General features: G+C 36.7%; 2 protein-coding genes across 3 annotated transcripts in view; one reads left to right on the top strand and one right to left on the bottom strand.

Annotated features, from left to right (window-relative positions):
• Nucleotides 1-21,647, bottom strand: part of sybl1 (synaptobrevin-like 1) — a 307,369-nt gene that overhangs the window by 158,609 nt on the left and 127,113 nt on the right. The window lies entirely within an intron of this gene.
• The window catches only part of nup62l (nucleoporin 62 like), a 50,439-nt gene that overhangs the window by 4,231 nt on the left and 24,561 nt on the right, over nt 1-21,647 (top strand). Inside the window, exons 2-10 of the mRNA XM_028815983.2 lie at nt 4,862-5,204; nt 6,411-6,760; nt 8,854-8,952; nt 14,864-14,965; nt 15,826-15,930; nt 16,119-16,239; nt 19,436-19,580; nt 20,340-20,389; nt 20,485-20,619. Of these exons, the coding sequence (XP_028671816.1) occupies nt 4,870-5,204; nt 6,411-6,760; nt 8,854-8,952; nt 14,864-14,965; nt 15,826-15,930; nt 16,119-16,239; nt 19,436-19,580; nt 20,340-20,389; nt 20,485-20,619 (1,442 nt within the window). The 5' untranslated portion in view covers nt 4,862-4,869. The remainder of the gene's footprint in view (nt 1-4,861; nt 5,205-6,410; nt 6,761-8,853; nt 8,953-14,863; nt 14,966-15,825; nt 15,931-16,118; nt 16,240-19,435; nt 19,581-20,339; nt 20,390-20,484; nt 20,620-21,647) is intronic.

Here is a 21,647-nt window from a genome sequence, read left to right as displayed (position 1 = left end):
ACTGTGGTCATCCAACGCGCAGCGTAGTGCGCGCCAAGTCGCTAGTATATAATATATATACACGCACAACCCCAAATCAGAAAAAGTTGGGTTTGTATGGAAAATACAAATAAAAAACAAGTGCAGTAATTCTTAATTTATTAACACAAGCTCGCTCACACTCAGGCAAGGAGTGTTCTTTTTTTAATACAGTGTATTAATCTCTGAGAAGAAATTGCCTTTTTCACATAACCTTTGTGAAGGAGAAAACAAAGGTATTAACTTGGTAAAGAAGCTTTTGCTTTCATTTCTGCCAAAGACATGCCTCTTTTTCCCTCTACTCTAAGGAAACTATACTCTACTCCTTCTACATGTCTGTCATTTCTCTCTGTGCATAGGAAGAACTCGCTAATTCCCATTTCTCAGTTTACTACTTTACTTTCTTTAACATAACAGCCAATATTCCTGTTTTCACTCTCTGCTAAAGTTTGACTGTCTACTCTCAGCAAAATTAACCATGCAATTCCTCAAGTACAGTAATACTTTAACATGAAGGAGCACTACGTCTAAATTACTGTAAAATGAGAAAAGTAGCTTCCGAAAATTGTTTTTTGGCTCATTTACCATTTACCAATTGAGTTGCTTGGAGTGAAAAATTGGGCAGTTTAAATCACCAGGGGCCTCATGTATAACGCCGTGCGTAGAACTCACACTATAACATGGCGTAAGCACAAAAGCGGGATTGTGCGTACGCACAGAAAAATCCAGATGCAGGAATCTGTGCGCACGCAAAATTTCACGTTCTTCCACTACATAAATCCCGATTTGCGTGAAAAGTAACGCACGTGCACGCGCCTTCTGTCCCGCCCCAACTCCTCCCAGAATTACGCCTCTTTGAATATGCAAATCAATATAAATAGCCTTCTGTGAAAAGACAATGGGAAAAGCACGGGAGAAAATATAAGAATTTCAGCGAATACCAAGTGGAGGCAAAGGAAAAACGTACTACTTGTTGGTTTAAACAGTGGTATAATCAACAAAAGGAAGCTGATCGAGTGACAGAGTGTCGGAGAAACTCGAAGGCTCAACTTCACAAAGTCGCACAGTGCCCGAAATAAAAAAGAAATCACATATCAAAGTCGCCGTGAAAAAGCGAGTCGTAGCCCACCGTCTGAGTGTCATATGAAAGCTTATTAGGGTACAGACAAAAAAAAGGCACACAGTGTGGAAAAAAGCACGAAATGTCAACTTTAATCTCGAAATTTCCACTTTAATCACGTAGTTTATTTTGCCATTAAAGTAGAACATCATAAACTTCATCTTAAAATCGTTTAATTTACTAGTTTCTCAAATCCTATTGTAACTAAAGTGGCATGTTAAATGCTTTGTTCTGTATTTGATCTTCTATGTGCTCTATGTGTATGAATCACTACCTGCTTTTTAAACGGGCTTTCTCTTTCTCCGACAGGACACATAATCCATTACATTCTTGATATTACAGCTCTCTGAATAATTAAAATACTGAGATGTATACGTGATATCTTTTTCATGATGATAGGAATGAAAGCATGTTATTAAACATGGGAACACGGTGGCGCAGTGCTTGTTCATGTCTCACGCAAGTGGCTGGCTGTGCCATGCGCGACCTTCAATTAAATAATTTATCACAGCAGTACTGTCTCTTTCAAACGTACTAACCTCCAATTCCTGTCCTTACTTTTCTTTCTCCAAAAAGTCAATCGCCACACAATAAGCTATGTAATAGACGTGAAGCCATCTGTAAGCTTAGAACTTTGATTCTTCAAAACTTTTAAGGAACATTGAAATATCTTAGTAGTACGTGTTTAATTATTCTATCCGTCTATCTTTCCAGTGTTGCGTCAGCACCAGCAAGAATACAGCGCAAGGCAGGAACAATTACTGAACTAGCTAGCGCTGCGGCACCGTGTCCTCACATGTTTAATTATTAATAATACAGATTATTTAAATGAAGTTAAAGTTTTATCTGTATAATATAATCAACATGTTTTGCTGCATTTCGTCTTAGAAATGAATACCGTCATCACATGTAAATACGCGCTTTATAAAGTGGCGCAGGTTGTGCAATATTATAACTGTAGTGCAAGTTTACAGTGGGGTAATTGTACTTATAAGTTCAAATATTTCTACAAGGAGCACTTGATGGACTGATTTAGTGTGTTTAGAGTTCTTGGGATGAAACTGTTTCTAAACCGCGAAGTCCATACAGGGACTAAAGCGTTTGCTGTGGCTCAGGCAGCATCTGCTTCATGCTGTATACCGATATTTCTCTTTCCAATCAGCTGCTGGTGTGATTTCCCACTCAGATACAGTGATATAAATACTCCGAGTGGTGCAGTGAGAGTAATGTGGGAAAAGATGATCTGCTGTGGCAACCCTTAACGGGATCAGCTGAAAGAACATGCAGTGAGAGTTACAACGCTAAAGCAGTTATGGTATTTGGAATACTATGGCTATTCCCTGGACCATTATATTGCTACAGGTTAATTACAATCAGATGCATTACACTAATAAACAATATGCAGTTAATTTCAGTATATTTATAAAGCCACGCCAGGAATGTGGGTCTAAGAAAGAAAGGGTGATCACACAGGAACAGTAGCACTGCTTTGACGCTGGGTGCCGCCAGTCTGCAAAACCGGGCGGATAAATTGCGTACGCCAAGGAATGAGTTACCGTGGAAATGTGCGTGACTTTACGCCAAGTTTAGGTTTTATACATCGCGATTTGAGCGTGGAAAGGTTCGTACGCAACATTTCTGTGCGTATGCACCGTTTATACATGAGGCCCCAGCTGTTCAATTGGAGCATCTCTAAGTATTGGTCTAGGTAGGGAGGCTCAAACTTAATTACATAAACAAAATAAGTGAATTAAGTTTTTGGTTAACTTAATAGTTATCATGTTCCTAACTCAGAATGCTTTTCCATCACTTTTAAATTAATATTTTGTTAGGTAAAGCTGTTTTTATTGTAAACAGGAAGAGCTAGGCGGTACAGTGGAACCTTGGTTCATGAACGTCTCGGTACATGTACAAATCCGTTTAATGTTGCAATGTTACTTTTCTTGGTGGTTTATTAAATTATGGAAATGTTCATTTTTTTCCCTGTGCTTAAAACTCATTTAAAAAAAAAAAAATGCGATCGGTTCGTAATGTGCATTGTTGCAATGTTACTTTTCTTCGTGGTTTATTAAATTACGGATTTTTTTTCAAATGTTCATTTTTTTTGCCTGTGCTTAAAACTCATTAGAAAAAAAAGTGTTTTTAGCCAGCGGTTGGTCGCGCTATAGCGCGATCTATTGCAGCGTTAGTTTTCTCTGTTGTTCAAGGTTTTCTCAGTGTTATTCAATGTTTTTACATTTAATTTACTATTATGCTGTGCATTCTGTGGTTTAATTAACTATATTTGAGCTTAAAAACTTAAAAAAATATATATTTACATACAGTTCGTATGGTCTGGAACGGATTAATTGTATTTACATACAATCCTAAGGGGGAAATTGCTTAGGATTTCAGTTCACGACCAAATCAGTTTATGACCAGAGTTTTGGAACGAATTATGGTCGTGAACCGAGGTTCCACTGTATATAGCATAGGGCTTGAAGAAGTGTCTGTGATGGGTAAAGAACAAATGTGAGACACATTTCTCCAAGTCATTTGGTAAATTTATGGTAACATTTATGGTAAATTATAGTTGCTGATCATACTGATCTGAATGTATTTGAGATTTGTAGGGCCCTATGGAATCCATTTTATTTTTTTTTACGAATTCTGTTTTTTTTTTTTTGATTTTCGGTTTTCACCATTTTATTATGGGGCAGTATGGTGGTGCTGTGGTAGCGCTGCTGCCTCGCAGTAAGGAGACCTGGGTTCGCTTCCTGGGTCCTCCCTGCATGGACAATTCTAAATTGTCCGTTGTGTGTGCTTGGTGTGTGGGTGTGTGTGTGTGTGTGTGCGTGCCCTGCGGTGGGCTGGCGCCCTGCCTGGGATTTGTTCCTGCCTTGCGCCCTTGGCTCCAGCAGATCCCCGTGACCATTTTATTATTCCGTAATTCAGATTTTTTTTTTTTTAAATGTAAGTAGCAACTGAACCTTATTTTGCAGTTCCATTTATGAGGTAGGAGCCCAGATGCTCCACAATGCTGTATGCTGAGACTGCAGAGTGCCCTCCAGAATTGTAAGAGCTCTAAGATGAAGGTTAACTTCACTTTTAGGATCTAGGATATTTGTTACAGCCTTAGCTGATGTGTCCTCAGCCAGTAAGAACTTTTTGTAGAGGTGAATATGTTCAACGAGGTACCCTTCTGATTCAAACCAGCTATTCCACCTGGTGTTTCCTGCCTCATGGGTTCCTGGCAGGCTTCTTGAAACACGTGCACAAACAGATAGATGAACGACTGGATTTCTACACGAGAACTGTTCGCTTGAAAAACAACAAACTAGAAAATAGTATCTGAATGATAGAAATACAGATTATTTACTCATTTAATTTATTGGGAAGGTTTGTAACAGTCACCCCTTCATTCTCTCCGCACATTTCATTTTTTAAATCTAAAATCTGTTTTTATGCATTAATTTTGTGATTCCGCCTGTTTTTTCCGCATTGCGGAAATCATAGGGCCCTAGATTTGGAGAAAACTGGAGTATGTGGTTAAATCACAGGTAGACAAGGAAAGAATGTGGAGGCTTCACAAAAATGGTCCCCAGGTTTAATCTTCAGGTCAAGACTTGAGACAGAAATGCAAAGCCAGCTGAATTTTCATTGTACTAGCCGAGTGTTAGGTTAAATGTGTTTATTACACTGTTAATACTTGAATAACCATTATTCAATTTTTTTTTCCTTCAGAATTCAAAATGAGTGGCTTTACCTTCACACCCAATAATGCCACTGGGGGCTTTTCCTTTACCACTCCAACGCCAAAGACCACAACAACAACTGCCACTGGTTTTAATCTAGGGGCCAACATTACAGGAGGTGGATTAGGGGGTGCATTTCCCTTTGGTACCCCATCCCAACCACAAACCTTTGGTACCCCATCCCAACCACAAACAACTTCACAGCCGTCTGGAGGCCTTTTTGCATTTTCAACACCTGCAAATACTGGTGCGCCATCTGGATTCACTTTTGGTGCTTCGACTACAGTAACAGCAAACCCAACCCAGGATACAGGAGGAAGTGTCTCCTTTGGGTAAGTCTAATTCTATATTTGTAAATCCAAGTTTTTTTATGTTGGAAAGATTTTATGCATGCAGCAAATTGAAATTATTGAAAAGAAACTGAAAAAAACTAAGATCAGGTGATGAAAAGTAATACACCGCAAACTAAAGATGTGCAGAGGACCAAAAAATATCACAGAAACGTTCCTGGGGTTTTTTGTTGGTGGAGGTGGGGGCACAGGTATCAGTAGGGTAATTGACAGCTCACATAACATAATATCATCAAGGAATCTGATCTAATCTGGTGATTTATCAGAGTGAAAGATGAATAGAGGTAAGGGTATTGGATCGGATATTAGGGAGAAGAAGATAAGAAAGATGGAGAGGAGATGAATAGGCAGTGGAGGCAGGAAATAGACTCAAAAATAAAAAAATAAAAAAGAGAGGAATATTGTAGACCTAATAAGAAATATCCCCTATTGGAGCCATACAGCACAGGAACCAAAATAGCAAAAAGAAGCCTGCATGCCCATTTTTGGACTTGGAGTTTATTACCAGGCAGTTGGTATTTGCTAGGAGTTTTACTTGTTGTACCTCTATGGGCCAAACAAAAGTAAATACTATTAGCTGCACAATATGCAATATTTGACACTGTCATACAACAGAAATGAATGATAATGTTTTGTACAAAAACAGAAATATATATTATACAATAAAAATACAAATCAATTTTCATGCACATGTGTATTACATTCTTAGATTCAAAATTCTGTCACTGAGTTGGGTGGCAAATGTACTAACCGATAAGATAAATGGCACAGACTGCAAAATTGGAATTTTGAGATACCGCAGTGAATTTGTTTTTTGCTTTTGTGGACAAAACTAAAAACAAGATTCAAATAAAGCTCTTTATGAATAATAACTAGGTTAGCTTAGTCATTCATTTACAAACAAATTTATTACATTTAGATAAGAAGAGGTGTTGGGGAAACTAATCGGCAATTAATCTTAAAATGAAGTTCTTAGTATTTAACAAGGCTTTTGGGAAATTCATCCATGATCTCATTTTGCTGTGTACCTTCTCATAGTTGATAAAAATGATTTAAGGCTGTCCACGATCTCTACATTTTTTTTTCTTCTATAAAATGGTTCTCATATTAATAAAATCAAACCTGTAGATTGAAGTATTCTACCATTTGTTGGAGTATAATATTGTTGGATTTTGTTTTCTTTTCTAGTGCCAGTGCGCCAAAAATAAATCCTTCTCAGACCACAGCATCCACTGGTCTGACACTTAGTAACAGTATGCCATCTGCTGGGACCGGATTTTCCCTTGGAGGACAACTTTCTGTACAGGTTACTGCTTCTTCAACTGGTGGATTATTTACTTTTGGCAATGCACCACCAACACAGCAGCAGCAACCGGTAACTAGTGTATTTTCTTTGGGAACCAGTAGTAGTTCCCAGCCAAGCAGTGGGTTTACCTTTGGAGCACCAAAGTTGCCAGCAACTGCAGCTATACAAGCTGGAACTGCTGGAGCATCTCCATTTGGCAGCAACTCTACTACTGCTATTGGTCAAACAACAGGTGGATATATAATTGTTTTATTGTTGTTTTGCTGAGGAGAGCATTTTGTTATTTTGAATTAGGTTTAAATTTTTAAGTGTTTTTTTTGATTATTGCTAAACTTAACCAAAATGTTTAGGTTTTTATCACCTAGCTGAAGATAAGTAAACCTGCAGTAGACACCAAATTCTACACGCAGTTTAAAATTTGTTGATCTTTTTTTTAGGAAGAATGATTAAAGATAAACCAATAATGCTTTGGTTGCTTGTGTGTGTATATGATATAATTAATACTTCACAAAAGCTTCTTTTGTTTTGGTGATGGACATGAGGGTGTTTGATAGATAATCATTTTTTGTTCAGTGGGTCAAATGTAACTTTTTTGCAGAAGCTTAATATTATAACAGACAACATCTCTCAACATACACACCAAAAAAAAAAAAAAAAACTGCTGAAATGGCTAAATAGAGCAGTCACAGTGAGGCATTTTAAAGGTGCATTGCCATAGTTCTGAAAGGTCTCCAGTAGTATTTCTTGACGCACTTTAATTTGTTAGCTAAAAGTACTCTATGCTAGTGTGTCAGAGATTTTATATAATTAACCTCAGTTTTGTCTTCATTCTATCCTCCCCTACTATCTCAAGCTGATCCAGAGTGCATCCCTTAACTGAGTCTGTCTTTTTAATTGTTGATTCTGTGGCCTCTCCTGAAATTATGTTATTGGCCAAGCACCCCACAGTGTGGAGAATCATACTGGCCATTACAGAGTTGTAGAATATGTTAATAGGTTCTTATTAGCTTAGCACAGCAGCATTTCACGATTTTATACCATGTGTATTTACCAAGAGTTGATGCTCTGTGTAATTTCAAGAGCATCTCCTATAAAAAACCCTTATTTGGTGATTTTATTTTAATTTATTTTTTAAATGGATTTTTAAGGTCTGCACTCTTCCCAGGCTATTCTGGAATATTGATTCTTCTTTTTTCTAGCCATTGCTTGGTTCAGTTTGCTTTGTAGTTTTGAATTGCTTTTGTTTTTTGGGAAATGAAATTCTTCTTTAATTTCAGCTTTCTGCCAGAGTACAGCGGTTCTTTTGCTACCATATTATTGACCTTTGGAGCCATTTATTTTTCACCTCTTTCCTGACCAGTGCCTTCTGTCCCTGCTGCAGAGAAGAACCTCTTTAGCATTATGCTGTCATACTATGCTTATCAGTAGATATATTTGTTGAAATTAAGGCCAAAACATTTTTATCTTGGTCTCATCAGAGTGTAAAGCATTTTTCATTCTTTTGGGAGACTGATGCTGTACAGGCTTGGATGGTGTTTGTTTTTTTGTGATTACTAGCTTACTAGTCATGCCACCCTTCCCATACATCCTACTTGTGAGGAATAGGTAAAATGATGGTAATACACAGACAGTAACCATTACTGTTAAAAATAACTGCTGCTTTTTGAGGACTGTTGTTAGCCTGTTAGTAGCCTCTGTGATGATCTTTCCTATGAAATTGGTGACTAGGCAAGGAGAATGTCTGCAACTTTGCAGTGTCTTAGTGTTTTAATATTTGCCCCATTTGTTAGTGATGAAATCCAGAAAGTCCAATGATCTATTTAATGCCTTTAAAAGTATTTCATATCACTCCCAATGTTTGTATCTCTCTGTACATCTTTTGTTAGTTACTTTATGACCATGGTAATTTGTGCATTACACAACCAAATACCTTTTAGTGAAATCTCATTGAAACAGCTGATTTTTATTGTTATGGGATCTATTCCCCAAATTACCTTTGTGCATTACTGAAAATGTGATTGGTTAAAGCTGAAAACAGATAAAACCCCTCATTATTATGAGTGTTCATACTTATGTAACTAGACCTTTTTTTTAAATGCACATTTCAGTTTTAATTGGTGTGTGTATTTACTTGTGCATTTGTATCCATTTACTGGACCTGGTTTACACTTTTGAGCATTAGTTATTTCAGTCAAAAATGATTAAGTCTGTTCTGTATTATTTGGAATCTAAAACATTTTCCTTGACACTCTTTGATTTTAAGAAATCTAATGTTATTACTGTGTTTTATTTTTTTTCTCTCTCTCCCTCTCTGAAATTCTTCAGGTCTTTCTCTTGGGTCTATGGCTCCAACTCCTTCATCTACCAGCACCTCAGCTGCAACAAGTCAAGCGACAGTATTCTCTTTTGGTAGTAAGCCTGCAGGTATCTTTTTTTTTTTTTTTAATAACACTATCAAACTCTATTCTTTCAACTGCTTAAATTCAGAGTTAATGTGCAAAGCTAACTGTATGGTCAGCCCTTTCTGCTTTCTTTGTAAATTTACCTTTTTAATCATTTAATTTGTACCAAATAAACTTAGATATGAGGGAAAGTGTAGTGTTGCAATCATTTTTGACATTTATTTTTTAGCATTTCAAGGGATGTTTAATTTATACATTTTTAGAACTTGCATGACAAAGTACATTGCTTCTGACATCCCTTGGGATGCTCAGTTATTTTTTTGTGGTGAATTTCTAAGAGTACTTTAAGTTTGTGAATAATTTTTTCATGTTTCATTAGGTGGAGTGGTGGCCCTGAGGCTAGGGATCTGTACTGGCAATCGGAAGGTTGCCGGTTCGAATCCCGTAAATGCCAAAAGGGACTCTGCTCTGTGGGGCCCTTCAGCAAGGCCCTTAACCTGCAATTGCTGAGCGCTTTGAGTAGTGAGAAAAGCGCAATATAAATGCAAAGAATTATTATTATTATTATTATTTTTGTAAGAGGAGCCATGGTTACTTATACCGTAAGTGTTTTACAAAAGTACTAATTCCAAATGCCATATCCAAGTTTGGAATGTCTAGGTTCACTTAGTGTTACAGGAAACATATGAAATGTGTAATTTGTAAGCAAATTTGGCCACTCTACAGTCTAGAATTGTTGCATCCATATTTGAAGTTCAAGTATATTCAAATCATACATAATAGACAGTCTTTTTTCCAATGGGGAAAGCATTGACGTTTTGCTCCCAAGTTTAAAAAATAAAATGGACAACAACTTTGCCGAAAGTTCCTTTTCAATTGAGGAGGTTGTTGACATGACTCCCTTTCTTTTCAGTTTGTAGACACACTGGCAAACTTTTACACTTTGTGTAGTTGGTGACGTTCAGCTTGCAACATGTGCAAACTAATGTAATTAAAGAGAAAGTGGTGAAACACTCTTTTTACTTGTTGAGCAATGTCATGTATAAATTTGTTCTAAGCTGCAGAAAATCTATACAAGTAAAAGGAAATAATCTAAATAATACTAAATTTAGAATTTCTATATACAAAATATTTGAAAGTTTAATAAATTTGTTCATTGTGAAAGCAGAACTTTTATGATCTTGTAATGACTAGTACTGCACATATGTATGGCAACATGCAGATATGTATTCCCTGTAATTTTAAATCCATTATTAAATATATATATTTAAATTAATAGCTACTTTAATTTAAGACTAACTGATGTTATTGGTTGACCTTCCTAATTTAATTATAAGGGTTTAACTCCCAACTTACAGCTTAATTTAGGTTATGCACTATAACTGGTTTTTCCCAGTCCTCCAGTGGAGCCTGTAGGGAACCCTTTAGATCCATTTCAAGTATTAAAAAACAGTTAAATGGGATAAATGAAGTGTTTTATATGTAATAGATTGATATATTATTTGTCTTTAGAGATACAGTATGATTTCAGTTTTAACCTCATGCAAGTAAAAAAATAAATAATAAATTGTAATATGTTGCAGAATCAAAATTCAATACATTTTGCAAAAAAAGCTGCCATATCATTGTGTTTTAACCTTTGTATTATAGTACTCTTAAACTTTAGACTCTTTGGTAATTCTTCACTTAGTAATCAGCATTTTCTTGTTACTCCCACTTACTCCTTTTTCAAGTTGTATCAAAGTAGCTTTTACATAAATTCAATTGCTGCTTAAGTCTTTCCTGTAAAAATGTGGCCTTGTCAGCATAGGTACCCGAGTTTAATGGTGATGCACTATGTAAGGTTAAGAGTTGTGTTTCTGAAAAAGAGTAAATGTGCGTGAGTGTAAGAAAAGCATAATATATCTTTTTAGAAAGAAATACGACTGAGAGAGTAGTATCATTGTTAGTACTCCTGTATTGCTGCTCTAGCAACTTGGTTTCATATCATGACCTGTTATTATTCTGTATTGTTTTTGCATGTCCTCCATGCCTTTCCTGGTAATTACAGGTATACTAGTTTTCCACCCATATCACTGTGACATGCACATTGGACTAATTGGCGATTCTAAATGGGCCTTGTACCAGAGAGTGCGGGTGTGGGTGTAGGTGCAGGTGTGCCTTGTAATGGACTGTAACTGCATCTGTAGTAGGTAACTTTCTTGGGCTCAACTTTGCTAGAGTGCTATGAAAAGGTGTGTGTTCATCAGCGTATTTGTATGAATATTTGATCTTCAGTTTAGCAATATAGATATATAAAGGTGCTCTAGTTTTACAAATTATTTCTAGGGGGGGGGGGGGGAGAGATAAATGGAAGGTGATGTAAATGGAGGAGGTTAGAAGAAGTGAAGAGCCGTCTTAGCAGCTATGATCTGGCCGCCTGTAAGGAGAAGACAGCATGAGCTGGGGCCTTACGAAGGAGTGTTAGCCGGTGGCGCTCTGGGGGATAGATAGATAGATGGATGGAAGGAAGAGGGGGAGATAAATGAATAGATACAGAGATAAAGGTGAAGGGAGGAGAGCCGACCTTGGACGGTCTGGCAGTGACGTCCGTAAGGAGGCCAAGACGGAGGTTGGCTGAAGGAGCTCGTGACTGTTGGGTCTCCACCGGCTACATGAGCAATGGATGAGCCGTGGAGAAAGAGAGACGGAAGTGGGCTGGAGAGTAAAGAGAGAGAGACTGCATTTTAACTACTGTATTTTTAACCTCATATTTTAAAGGATTTATTTATTTGATTTTATCCCCTGGACACTTGTTTTGATGGATTTAATTATTGAAGAAACTGTGGCACTGCACTCTTGTGGGGATATTGTTTGTTGTTTTAATAAAAGCAGTTTGGCACTTTTTGGATATATCCCCTGGATTCATGTGAGATTTGTCCTCATTTATCAGCTTATCTCAGTGACATTACCGACGGTGTTGGGTTTAGAGCTCCCAGAATGAGTTGGGAGCATGGAGGGAACCCGCATCCTCACATATTTGTTATCATTTATTACACAAACATTAGTCAGAAATGCAGTTGTCTGCTGTTAAAGAGAGAATTACACACATAGCTTTAGTAGCTGGGTTTGCTGACTTTGGAAGAAAACTTCTTGGCAAAAATTTTTTTGTAATTTGTCCATTGGTCTCCTATGTTGACTTGGAGAAATTTTTACATACTCCTTTAGGCCCTGTCGCATTGTGTAACTTTTCTAGTGATTTTAAGTCACAGTTAATGCTGGGAGGTATACCGGTTCATACTGAAAACCATTTTTTGTTTTTGTTATAATATGGATTTTTTTTATACCGCAATACCGGTTTAAATAGCCTAAAAATTGTTCGGAACGTGGCACAGCGGGAAAATGTTTAAAGGGGGACCTTTTTCACTGCTACACCGCTAAACACGCATGCAACGGAGTACATGTGTTAGTGGAGGTATTGAGCGGTGAAAATGGACAGAGAACATTCTGAAACTGAAGCTGTAGCAGATGAAAAAGTTGAACATGATGGCACAGAAGAACTTTTGCTGAAAAAAGGAGCTGTGTCTGTTGTCTAGAGATTTTGGTTTATAAGGTCGGATGTGGACAAACTACTATTTACTGCAAATGCTGTGGAGCTGAAATTGTTGCTGGAGGCGGCTTCACGAGCAATTTGCTGCACCACCTTAGCCGCAAACATGCTTTGGAGTACCATGAATGTATAGAACTAAGAATGGCACCCTCCACGTCCTCAGGTAAAACTGAAAAAGCTAGAGCACACTCGAGTCAGACGTTACTTGTAGACGCATTTGCTAGAGGTACTGCCTACGACAAAAAATGCAAGCGGTGGATCGAGATAACCAACTCCATTACAATCCATATAGCAAACGTGTCAGTGGACAGAGATTAATAACATTAACAGAAAGTGTAGTTGGTTTACAAAAAATATTTACTCTTTATTCCTTTTACTTTTGACAAGCACCTCTGAATATTTTACTAAGTCTAAATGCCTCTTTGGATGGTTAAAAATGTTATCAAAATTATAGTTTAAGTTGTTTGCAAAATTTGTTCAATAAAAGGGTTCTATATTTTGACTGCAACTGTCATGCAATGTGATTCCTTCTCATTAGTGCCACCCCCTTGAAAACTATCATTTTATGGGGCCATGCAAACCTGTATTAATACTTTTGTGCACATTACATTTTTTTTTGTACAATGTACAATTCTCATGACAGTGGAATAGGTTATTCTTAGCCAGTCTACTGCAGTAATTGCAGTGGAAAATGTGGTTAACATCCACTCATGCATGGGGAAGAAAATACAGTTGAATACCGTGAAACTGGTATAATTTTGAAAAATACTGTGATATAGAATTTTGGTCATACCGCCCAGCCCTAGTCACAGTCTTCATTTACATAATCTTAGTAAGTCCTAGCACACTTCTGAGACTGCCAGTTGTGTAGACTGTACCTAGTGACTCTGCCTAATCAGTCTGTGACTTTCTCGGCAGAATCGTAAATTGTAGGAGGGGGCTCAAAGTACTTGAGAACTGACAAACCAGTGAGTGCTCATCTGAAAGTACTATATAATGCAACAATAAAAAATGGTGCTGTCAGATTTTCTTCAGTTCTACACGATTTGAGTGCAGAATGCTTGAAAATGGCTTTAAAACCCTTCCCAGTCTTATAGGCAGCAACAAGCTTTCTTTTGAGGACTTTGGAGAGCTGTTCTGATCTTGGCGTGATGTAGCCACCAACATCAGTTGCTTAGACTGAAACATATCACAGTTTTTTGGTATTTACAGTCCCCTCTGCAGTTATTGGCACCCCTTGTAAAGATGAATAAAAAAGGTTATATAAACAAAAATAATCTTTTGGTGAATTATCTTAATCCTTTATCTCACACTGAACAAAATGTACAGGAATCCATCCTTTAATTGAATTAAATTCATTCTGAGAGGGGAAAAATGTTTACATCAAGAAGTAATTATTTTTAACAAAATGACATGTGCCCAGATTGGTACCCCTGCATTTAACACTCTGTACAAACTTCCTGTGCCAATAAAACAACAGCGAGTCTTCTAAGGTTGTAAGAGAATAGAGAAGAAAACCTGAGACTATTCCACTTTACAGAATCTCTCCTCATCATCCAGGGTCCTAGGTCTTCCCTTGTCCACTCTCCTCTTCCACTCACCCCAGTGAAAATAATAATAAAAATGCTAACCTTTTTGTGGGGTTTGCTTATTTTTTCACAGCCCTGTAGAATTAGCTCTGGTTCCCTGTGAACCTGAATTAAAATAAACTGGTTCAGGGAATGGATAATGGAAATAAAACTGCACAGTTTTACAATTGTAATTGCATTCAGTAAAAATCTGGGAATAGTACATTATTTAAAGTATTGTTTAATTTCTTAATCTAAAGCTCTTTAGTCTGTTTTACTTAGTCTCTTTGATGGAGGCTCGAGAGAGAACTCAATCCTTTGGATAGATTGAGTGTCCTAGATTTTGAAAATGTGTGATGCTTCTGCAGTGACAAAGTGCATAAACTCTTAAAAATCTTAATACAATGTGTAGTGTAATGTAAATCTTTGAGTAGCGGGAAAAGAGCTATATTAATGTAAATAGTTGTTATTGTATAGATTTTCTTTGTCAATAGTACATAAATAACATACTGCTAAAAATAATTTTTACAACTGTTTACTATTTATATGCATGTTTTTGGTAGAAAGAAGAGGGTAGCAGGTAGACTGATTTGCTTTGACTCTGGTATGTTAAATGTGTATCTCGGCTAATTTTTTTTGGTTGCTCATAATAGAATTTTATGTTGATTTTTAAATGCATGTCTTTTGAAAATTTGAATGTTGTATACAAATAAACTTTGGTTTATATTCAATATTATAGAGGAGCTTCCTTTAATACATTTCAATTTGGGTTCCAGGTAGTACTGCAATTATACCTTCATCAAGCACTTCAACTGGGCTTTCCCTTTTCGGAACACCTGCTACAACTGCTCCTTCCACAGCTGTTACTGGCTTTACATGTTAGTTACCAGAATCTTTTACATTTTACAATGTACCTTTTTACATTGTTGAAGTGTGAATTGTCTTAATGCTAAGACAATTAATTGTCTTAATTGTGCTTTTTTGATATATCTTGTACATTTTGTTTCCAGATTTATTGTTCATTTGTCTTTACTGTAAACATCCAAAAAGCTACACACGGTGACATAAACCCTTTGATTTCCAGGATCTTTTCATCCAGTGCCTATTTGTTTAATTGAATGGATTACGTATATCATCATTTGAAAAACTGACAGGCTTCTGCTTCTTAAAAATTCACTACTTACACAGTACATTTTGGGAAATATTTTTTCTGCCTCTCTGCTTCTGAAGGATCTAAAGCTGTGCTATTAACAGATTTTAAATAAATCTCTAGAATTCTTAAATTATCATTATGCTCCTGATCCTGTTTTTGTTCACACTAAATCATGAAATCTCTGACTTACTGCTGTTTCCATTAGTAGAGAGAGTGGAATAAAATTGCAATAATTATAGTACCAAGTATGTTAATGCTTTTGTAATCTTTTGTCCATTTCAGGCATATTTATAGGTAGCACAAAGATGGACATGCTTACTAAAGTAGTGTCTTTGTTGGTTTTCTAATGTATTTAAAATTGGGTTCCATTGCAATTTTCACTTTATGCAGTTTTTTTTTTTTGTTTTTTTTCTTCATATTCACTCATTATTCAAGTAGTAGGTATATTAGTTACAGTAACCAGATATTAATTTATAAGTGGTATTCTGTCATATTAATATAATGTTAGCTGAAATATCTTTTATTCTAAGTTTTTTTTGTGGGCGTTAATTTTACTTAGTCCTTCTCTATTTTACCTTTTTCAAGTTGGAGCACAACCTTCATCTGCTACAACTGCTACGACTACTACAGCAGGGCTGTCTTTCCTCAAGCCTGCGGGTACATCTGCTTCTCCAAGTACAACTACAGCAGGTAATCTGATTCTATGCTTGATACAAGACACCCAGAGGTTAGTGGTAGTTATCATCTAGATATAGTATACTTGTAATAATTAAAGTAAATAATGGGAAAAAAACAACTTGAACATTTATCATAAGAGATAGCAAAGTTGAAAACTGAGTAATTTCACACTGACATACTTTATACTTTTTGTGTTTCAGTTGTTACAATAACTGGTAGTACACCATTCTCATTACCGCTAAAGACGACAGGAGCAAGTACAATTGGTACTTTATCAACCACAACAAGTGCGATCACAGCAACAACAACATCGGCTGTCAGGTATAAAAGCACTTTAACTTTTCTTGTCACTTGCTTCATAAAATTATAGTTTTTCCTCCTCAAGATATGTTTGTTGTACAGTGGAACCTCGGTTTGCGAGTAACTTGGTTTACAAGTGTTTTGCAAGATGAGCTAAAATTTTTAATAAATTTTGACTTGATAAACGAGCGAGGTCTTGCAGTACGAGTAGTATGTATATACTTTGTCTGCTGAGTGATCACAACTGAGCTGATGGTTCTTCTCTGTCTCTCTCTCTCGCTGCGGGATTGTGGGCAATCATCTCCTATTCTCCGTCTGAGTCGGTGTGCCTCACTCATATAGTCAACATCCGTACGAGCTTATACTGTTTACTGCAGCATTAGCATTATGACTGTGTGCGCGCGCCCGCGTGTGTGTGTGTGTGTATGTGTGTGTGCTCGCTTGCTCGCGCGTGCGTGTGTGCTGTGACGTGCGAGTCCCCGTTTTGCACCCTAAAACACAAAGCTGAGTCTCCGTACTTTAGCAACACCAGCTTTATTCAGCTTGAAACCGCAACAGCGCGGTTAATTATTGTAGTGGGATCTGCCGCTCTCCTATACACAGACACAGCAGTTAGGCAGGGTCCTGTGCATTTATAATGTTCCTTGTTCCTTGTATCACTCATTGACGGCAGGCGCTTATAGCATGTCCGCGATCTTTTCGGATTCGCTTTTACGGTGAACTGCTACAGCGCTGGGAGACTGCGATTGCTTTGAGACGCTCTTCCTCGTGTTGTTCCGTTGGGTGCAATCCCACAAGTGTTTAGAAACTCACTCACACCAGCCATTATTCTTTTCAAAGGTAAAGTGCAGGTTAATTTGTTTTATGTATTTTTACTTTATACAGTAATCCCTCGCTACTTCGCGGTTCACTTTTCGCGGATTCACGACTTCGCAGATTTTATATGTAAGCATATCTAAATATATAACGCGGATTTTTCGCTGCTTCCCGGGTTTCTGCAGACAATGCGTCTTTTTACTTCTGGTATTTGCTTCCTCAGTTGGTTTGCCCAGTTGATTTCATACAAGAGATGCTATTGGCGGATGGCTGAGAAGCTACCCAATCAGAGCACGCAGTTAAGTTCCTGTGTGCTGCTGATTGGCTCAGCGACGGAGTGCTGCATTAACCAGGAAGTCTCATCTCACTCATTCAACATTAACGTGCTCTTGCTACTGCATTCAGGGGATTATCACCTTCAATCGTCATCATTTTTACTGCGCAGCATATTCATCACCATCATCACGTCATATATAGCTACGTGTACTTCGCTATACAGTAAGTGTAAACTTATCTACCGATTTCATATTGCTTAGCAGTTGTCCCTGTTATTAATAGAGTAAAGGGTGGGTTGTAAACAATACAGGGAGGGTTTAAAAACGTCCAAATACACGTTAAATAATTAAATAAATATGGTGTCCCTACTTCGCGGAAATTTAGTTATCGCGGTCGGCCTTGGAACCTATCTCCCGCGATAAGTGAGGGATTACTGTATTGTATTAATAATTTTTATATGAATAGTTTTGGGTTGTGGAACAAATCATCGAGTTTCCATTATTTCTTATGGGGAAATTCACTTTGATATACGAGTGCTTTGGACTACAAGCACGTTTCCGGAACGAATTATGCTTGCAAACCAAGGTTCCACTGTATTTATTTATTTTTGCATGACAGTTGACCTAAACATTCCTTGATTAAACTTACTAGTTCTCAAATTTCTAATGAATAAGTTGCTGCAGAAAATTTTTTGTGAAGTTCAGAAATAAAATTTTACAATACAAACTTTTCTGTCTATCGAAAGACTATGAATAAAATATATCCTAATAAAGTATCGGGAGTACAAGAAAGAAGACCTGTGCAATATATGTTTTTAACATTTCTTGTTTATGTCTTGTTTTTCTGTTAAAGTATGTATCATCCACATTACCTTTTTATATTTATTTACCCATGAGTCTGCTATCAGTATGTTTGTTTATTTCTAGAACTTTACAAAATAACGAGATCAAATTTTTACACTGGCTTTTAATTTTTGTTATTCTGTTTTCTGAGTTACTGGGCAGCACCTAAAATATTTTGACAGAGAGAAGATAAATTATGCAGAATTCTTGTTGAAACAAAGCCAAATGTTGAGAAAGCTTGACTTGAATAAGTCTGCAGTGTTCTGTTTTTAGGATTTTGTCTACTAAGAAAGGGCATGAATGTCACTGTGTATTGTACTGTAAAACAAGCAATACACTTTAGTATATAGTCAAGTTCTTTGTGCAAAAAATGCTTCCTTGAAATAATTTGTATGACATCATTAAATGAATTTGTAAATATTGAATGATCCAATAAAACTGCCACCTAGGTACCAACTTGTTAATGATTACATGGGCAAATATCTACTTGATCAATAGTTGGAGAATACTTATTGTATGTGTTGCATTCTTCTTCACTATCTGACAAACAGTAGATGAGACTGCTTACCTCAAGTACAGCTCATTTCAGCAACTAACTGATATCTCTCCTTTCTAACTGGTTTTCCAATTTGTATTTTGTAAAGATTATTAAGGTATAATGGTTAAATCACTGAATTTTGTACTACTTGCAAAAAAATATTTTTGCTGTCGAAAAAGGAGAAACAAATTACATGTAAAGGTATATAGTGGCTTGTCGAAATATGTTCCCCATTTTATCTTTGTTGAATTAACTATTTTATGATTAACATTTTTATTATTAACAGCTCAAAGTATTTAATACCTTATTTCAATGTTCAGTGTTTAAAAACTGCTTCAGCAAATATAATTTTAATTGGTGTTCGCGTAACTTGATTACATAGTACATTTATTTACATATGCGTTTGGTTGAACAAGGAGCTTTTAGTCATAATTACATTTCCTAAATGTCCTAACCATATAATTTTTCAAACCATATGCTCTTGAAATGCCAAGAATCAATCAAAAAGTATTGTCTTTTTAAAGTGTGTGATCATTTTTTAAGCTACTCTTTAAAGTCCTTGGGTGGGAGAAATTATTGTATCCTTCCTTGGCCAGTATGCCTTTTAACTTGAGAAACTCTATCACGAATACAAGTCCTATCACTCATTTGGTTGTTAGCTTATTACTGTATACCAGATATAATAATACCCAAGGTGTAAACTTTTTTTTTTTTGTTTGTGCTTATTCTCCTATGAATCCCATAGCACTCCTCCTGTCATGACATATGCTCAATTAGAGAATCTGATTAACAAGTGGAGTCTAGAACTTGAAGACCAGGAAAGGCATTTCCTCCATCAAGCAACTCAGGTCAATGCCTGGGACCGTATGCTGATTGAGAATGGAGAAAAGGTAATAAGTTTTAAAGTAAATGGTTTTGTGCTTTTAATTTTTATGTCGGATTCGCTTCTAAGCTTGACTTTTTGTAATGTTTCTACAAAATGTATTTTTTTCCTCCATTGTATGTCCTGCCTTCTGTGAGCTTGTGGTGGCAGCTCTGATGAGACAAATGTGACTTGACTGGTCTGATTCAAATTTTAAAAAGCACTAGTTAAGAAAATTTTTAGCTTATGACATTTTATTATTAGGGCTCCTTATACTGTACTAATGGTGCTGATCTGTTTGGTTTGTGGTTTTTTTTTTTTTTTTTTCCTATCTTTAAACATGGCGTGCGATTAGCTTTATATATAGCCCATGACTGAATAAAATATATTAATAAATCATGTATAAACTGTGTAACATTTTCCTTAGAAAACAACTCAGTATTGATACTAAACTGTAACACTGATGTTTTAGTTTTTCCTGAATGCATGTTTCAGGAGAATGAAGAGGGAGTATTTATCTGTGTTTAGATGTAATTGTGCTAGTACACTTTAGCATTTATATATAGGAGTGTGCGATATGTATCGTCTATGATATTATCGTAATTGTTGTTTTTAACAATGTGCCAATTTCTGAACTGAAATTATCAAGTATGTCACCCACTTTGCCAAAAAAAAAATCAAAAACATGCCTCTTTATCGGTGTGAGAGGACAGAATGATTCAGCAGGCAGGCATCATTTTTATTTATTTATTTATTTTAAACAATGTTTTTCTCCCATGTATTTTAGATCACTTCACTACACAGAGAACTGGAGAAAGTAAAGCTTGATCAAAGAAGGTAAATATGTCCCAGCTTCAAAATTTAAGAGCAAGATTTCTTTTGTTTTTTTTTTTTTGGCCATCCGTTTTAACACGTTTTCTTTGTTTTAACAGACTGGATCAGGAACTGGATTTCATTTTGTCCCAGCAGAAGGAACTGGAAGATTTACTGATTCCTTTGGAAGAATCCGTGAAAGAACAAAATGGCACAATTTACGTTCAGAATGCAGATGAAGAAAGGGAGAGAACGTAATTATAATCTTTGATTTTTAAAATTTTTTTAATGAATTTTATATTACTCTAGAACAGTATTGGCTATTATTATTACAATAATGATATAAGAATTTAAGCAAGAATGTCTTACATTTTGGTGTCTGATTTAAACTCCTTCTGCTCACATCTCTGCCTTGCATACGTAAGAACTTTTTATGTAACATGTCTCTTTGACTTGCAGTGGTCCCCTCTTGATTTTTATAATCAAATTTAAAAATGTATATTTCAGAAGGCAGAAAACTTTTTAAACTATATTGCATACCATGAGTTTTCAGTTTAATTCTTTGTGCACTGACAACTTTGTTAACAGGGATTAAATGTTTTTATGTAAATTATGTACTACTAGCCATGCCCTGCAGCTCTGCCCGCGTAGTGAAAAGGACAGTGAAGAGGGCTCTGCCCAGCTTCTCACTCCTGACGTACTGCTTCCCCCTTCCCTCTGCCCGCAGCCTCTGTCTCAGATTAGTGCGAATATATCTCTCCTGCAAGCGAACTGTGATATATAGTGCAATGAGAGAAGTCGCAAAATCAACCGGAATGTTAAAGAAAATTAAAAAAAAAAACGCAGAGCTAAATCTGTTAAGTAGTTCACAGCGTTTTAAACACGCATGTTTTAATTACAACCCCTATTTACAAGCCCAACCCCCAGTGCAGTAATCGCACAGTCCTTTCAACTTCCTTCTTCTTCCTATCGCTTCCAACTTCTACCAGGCAAGCTCTGTCCACTTCCACCCGACTACGGCTCCCTTGTTGGAGTGAGGCAGCCTCTTTTATACTTTCCCCGGATATGCTCCAGGTGCTTCCTGATCTACGGTCAGCAGCACTTCCTGGTGTGGCAGAAGCGTTTCTCTTGCACCCAGAAGCACTCCGGGTGTACCTGGAATCTTCTTCTGGCAGCACTTCCTGGTATGGTGGAAGTGCTGCCTTCCAGCTCCACAAGTATCTGGGTGCCCCCACTCCCGGACCCTCCAGTTGGCCCGGCCGGGCAGGACCCCTAGCCATCT

Source organism: Erpetoichthys calabaricus, chromosome 12 (assembly GCF_900747795.2).
Source record: "Erpetoichthys calabaricus chromosome 12, fErpCal1.3, whole genome shotgun sequence".
NCBI classification, from domain to species: domain Eukaryota; kingdom Metazoa; phylum Chordata; class Cladistia; order Polypteriformes; family Polypteridae; genus Erpetoichthys; species Erpetoichthys calabaricus.
The sequence above is the reverse complement of the archived record's forward strand: the minus strand, read 5'-3'. Positions and strand labels throughout refer to the sequence as shown.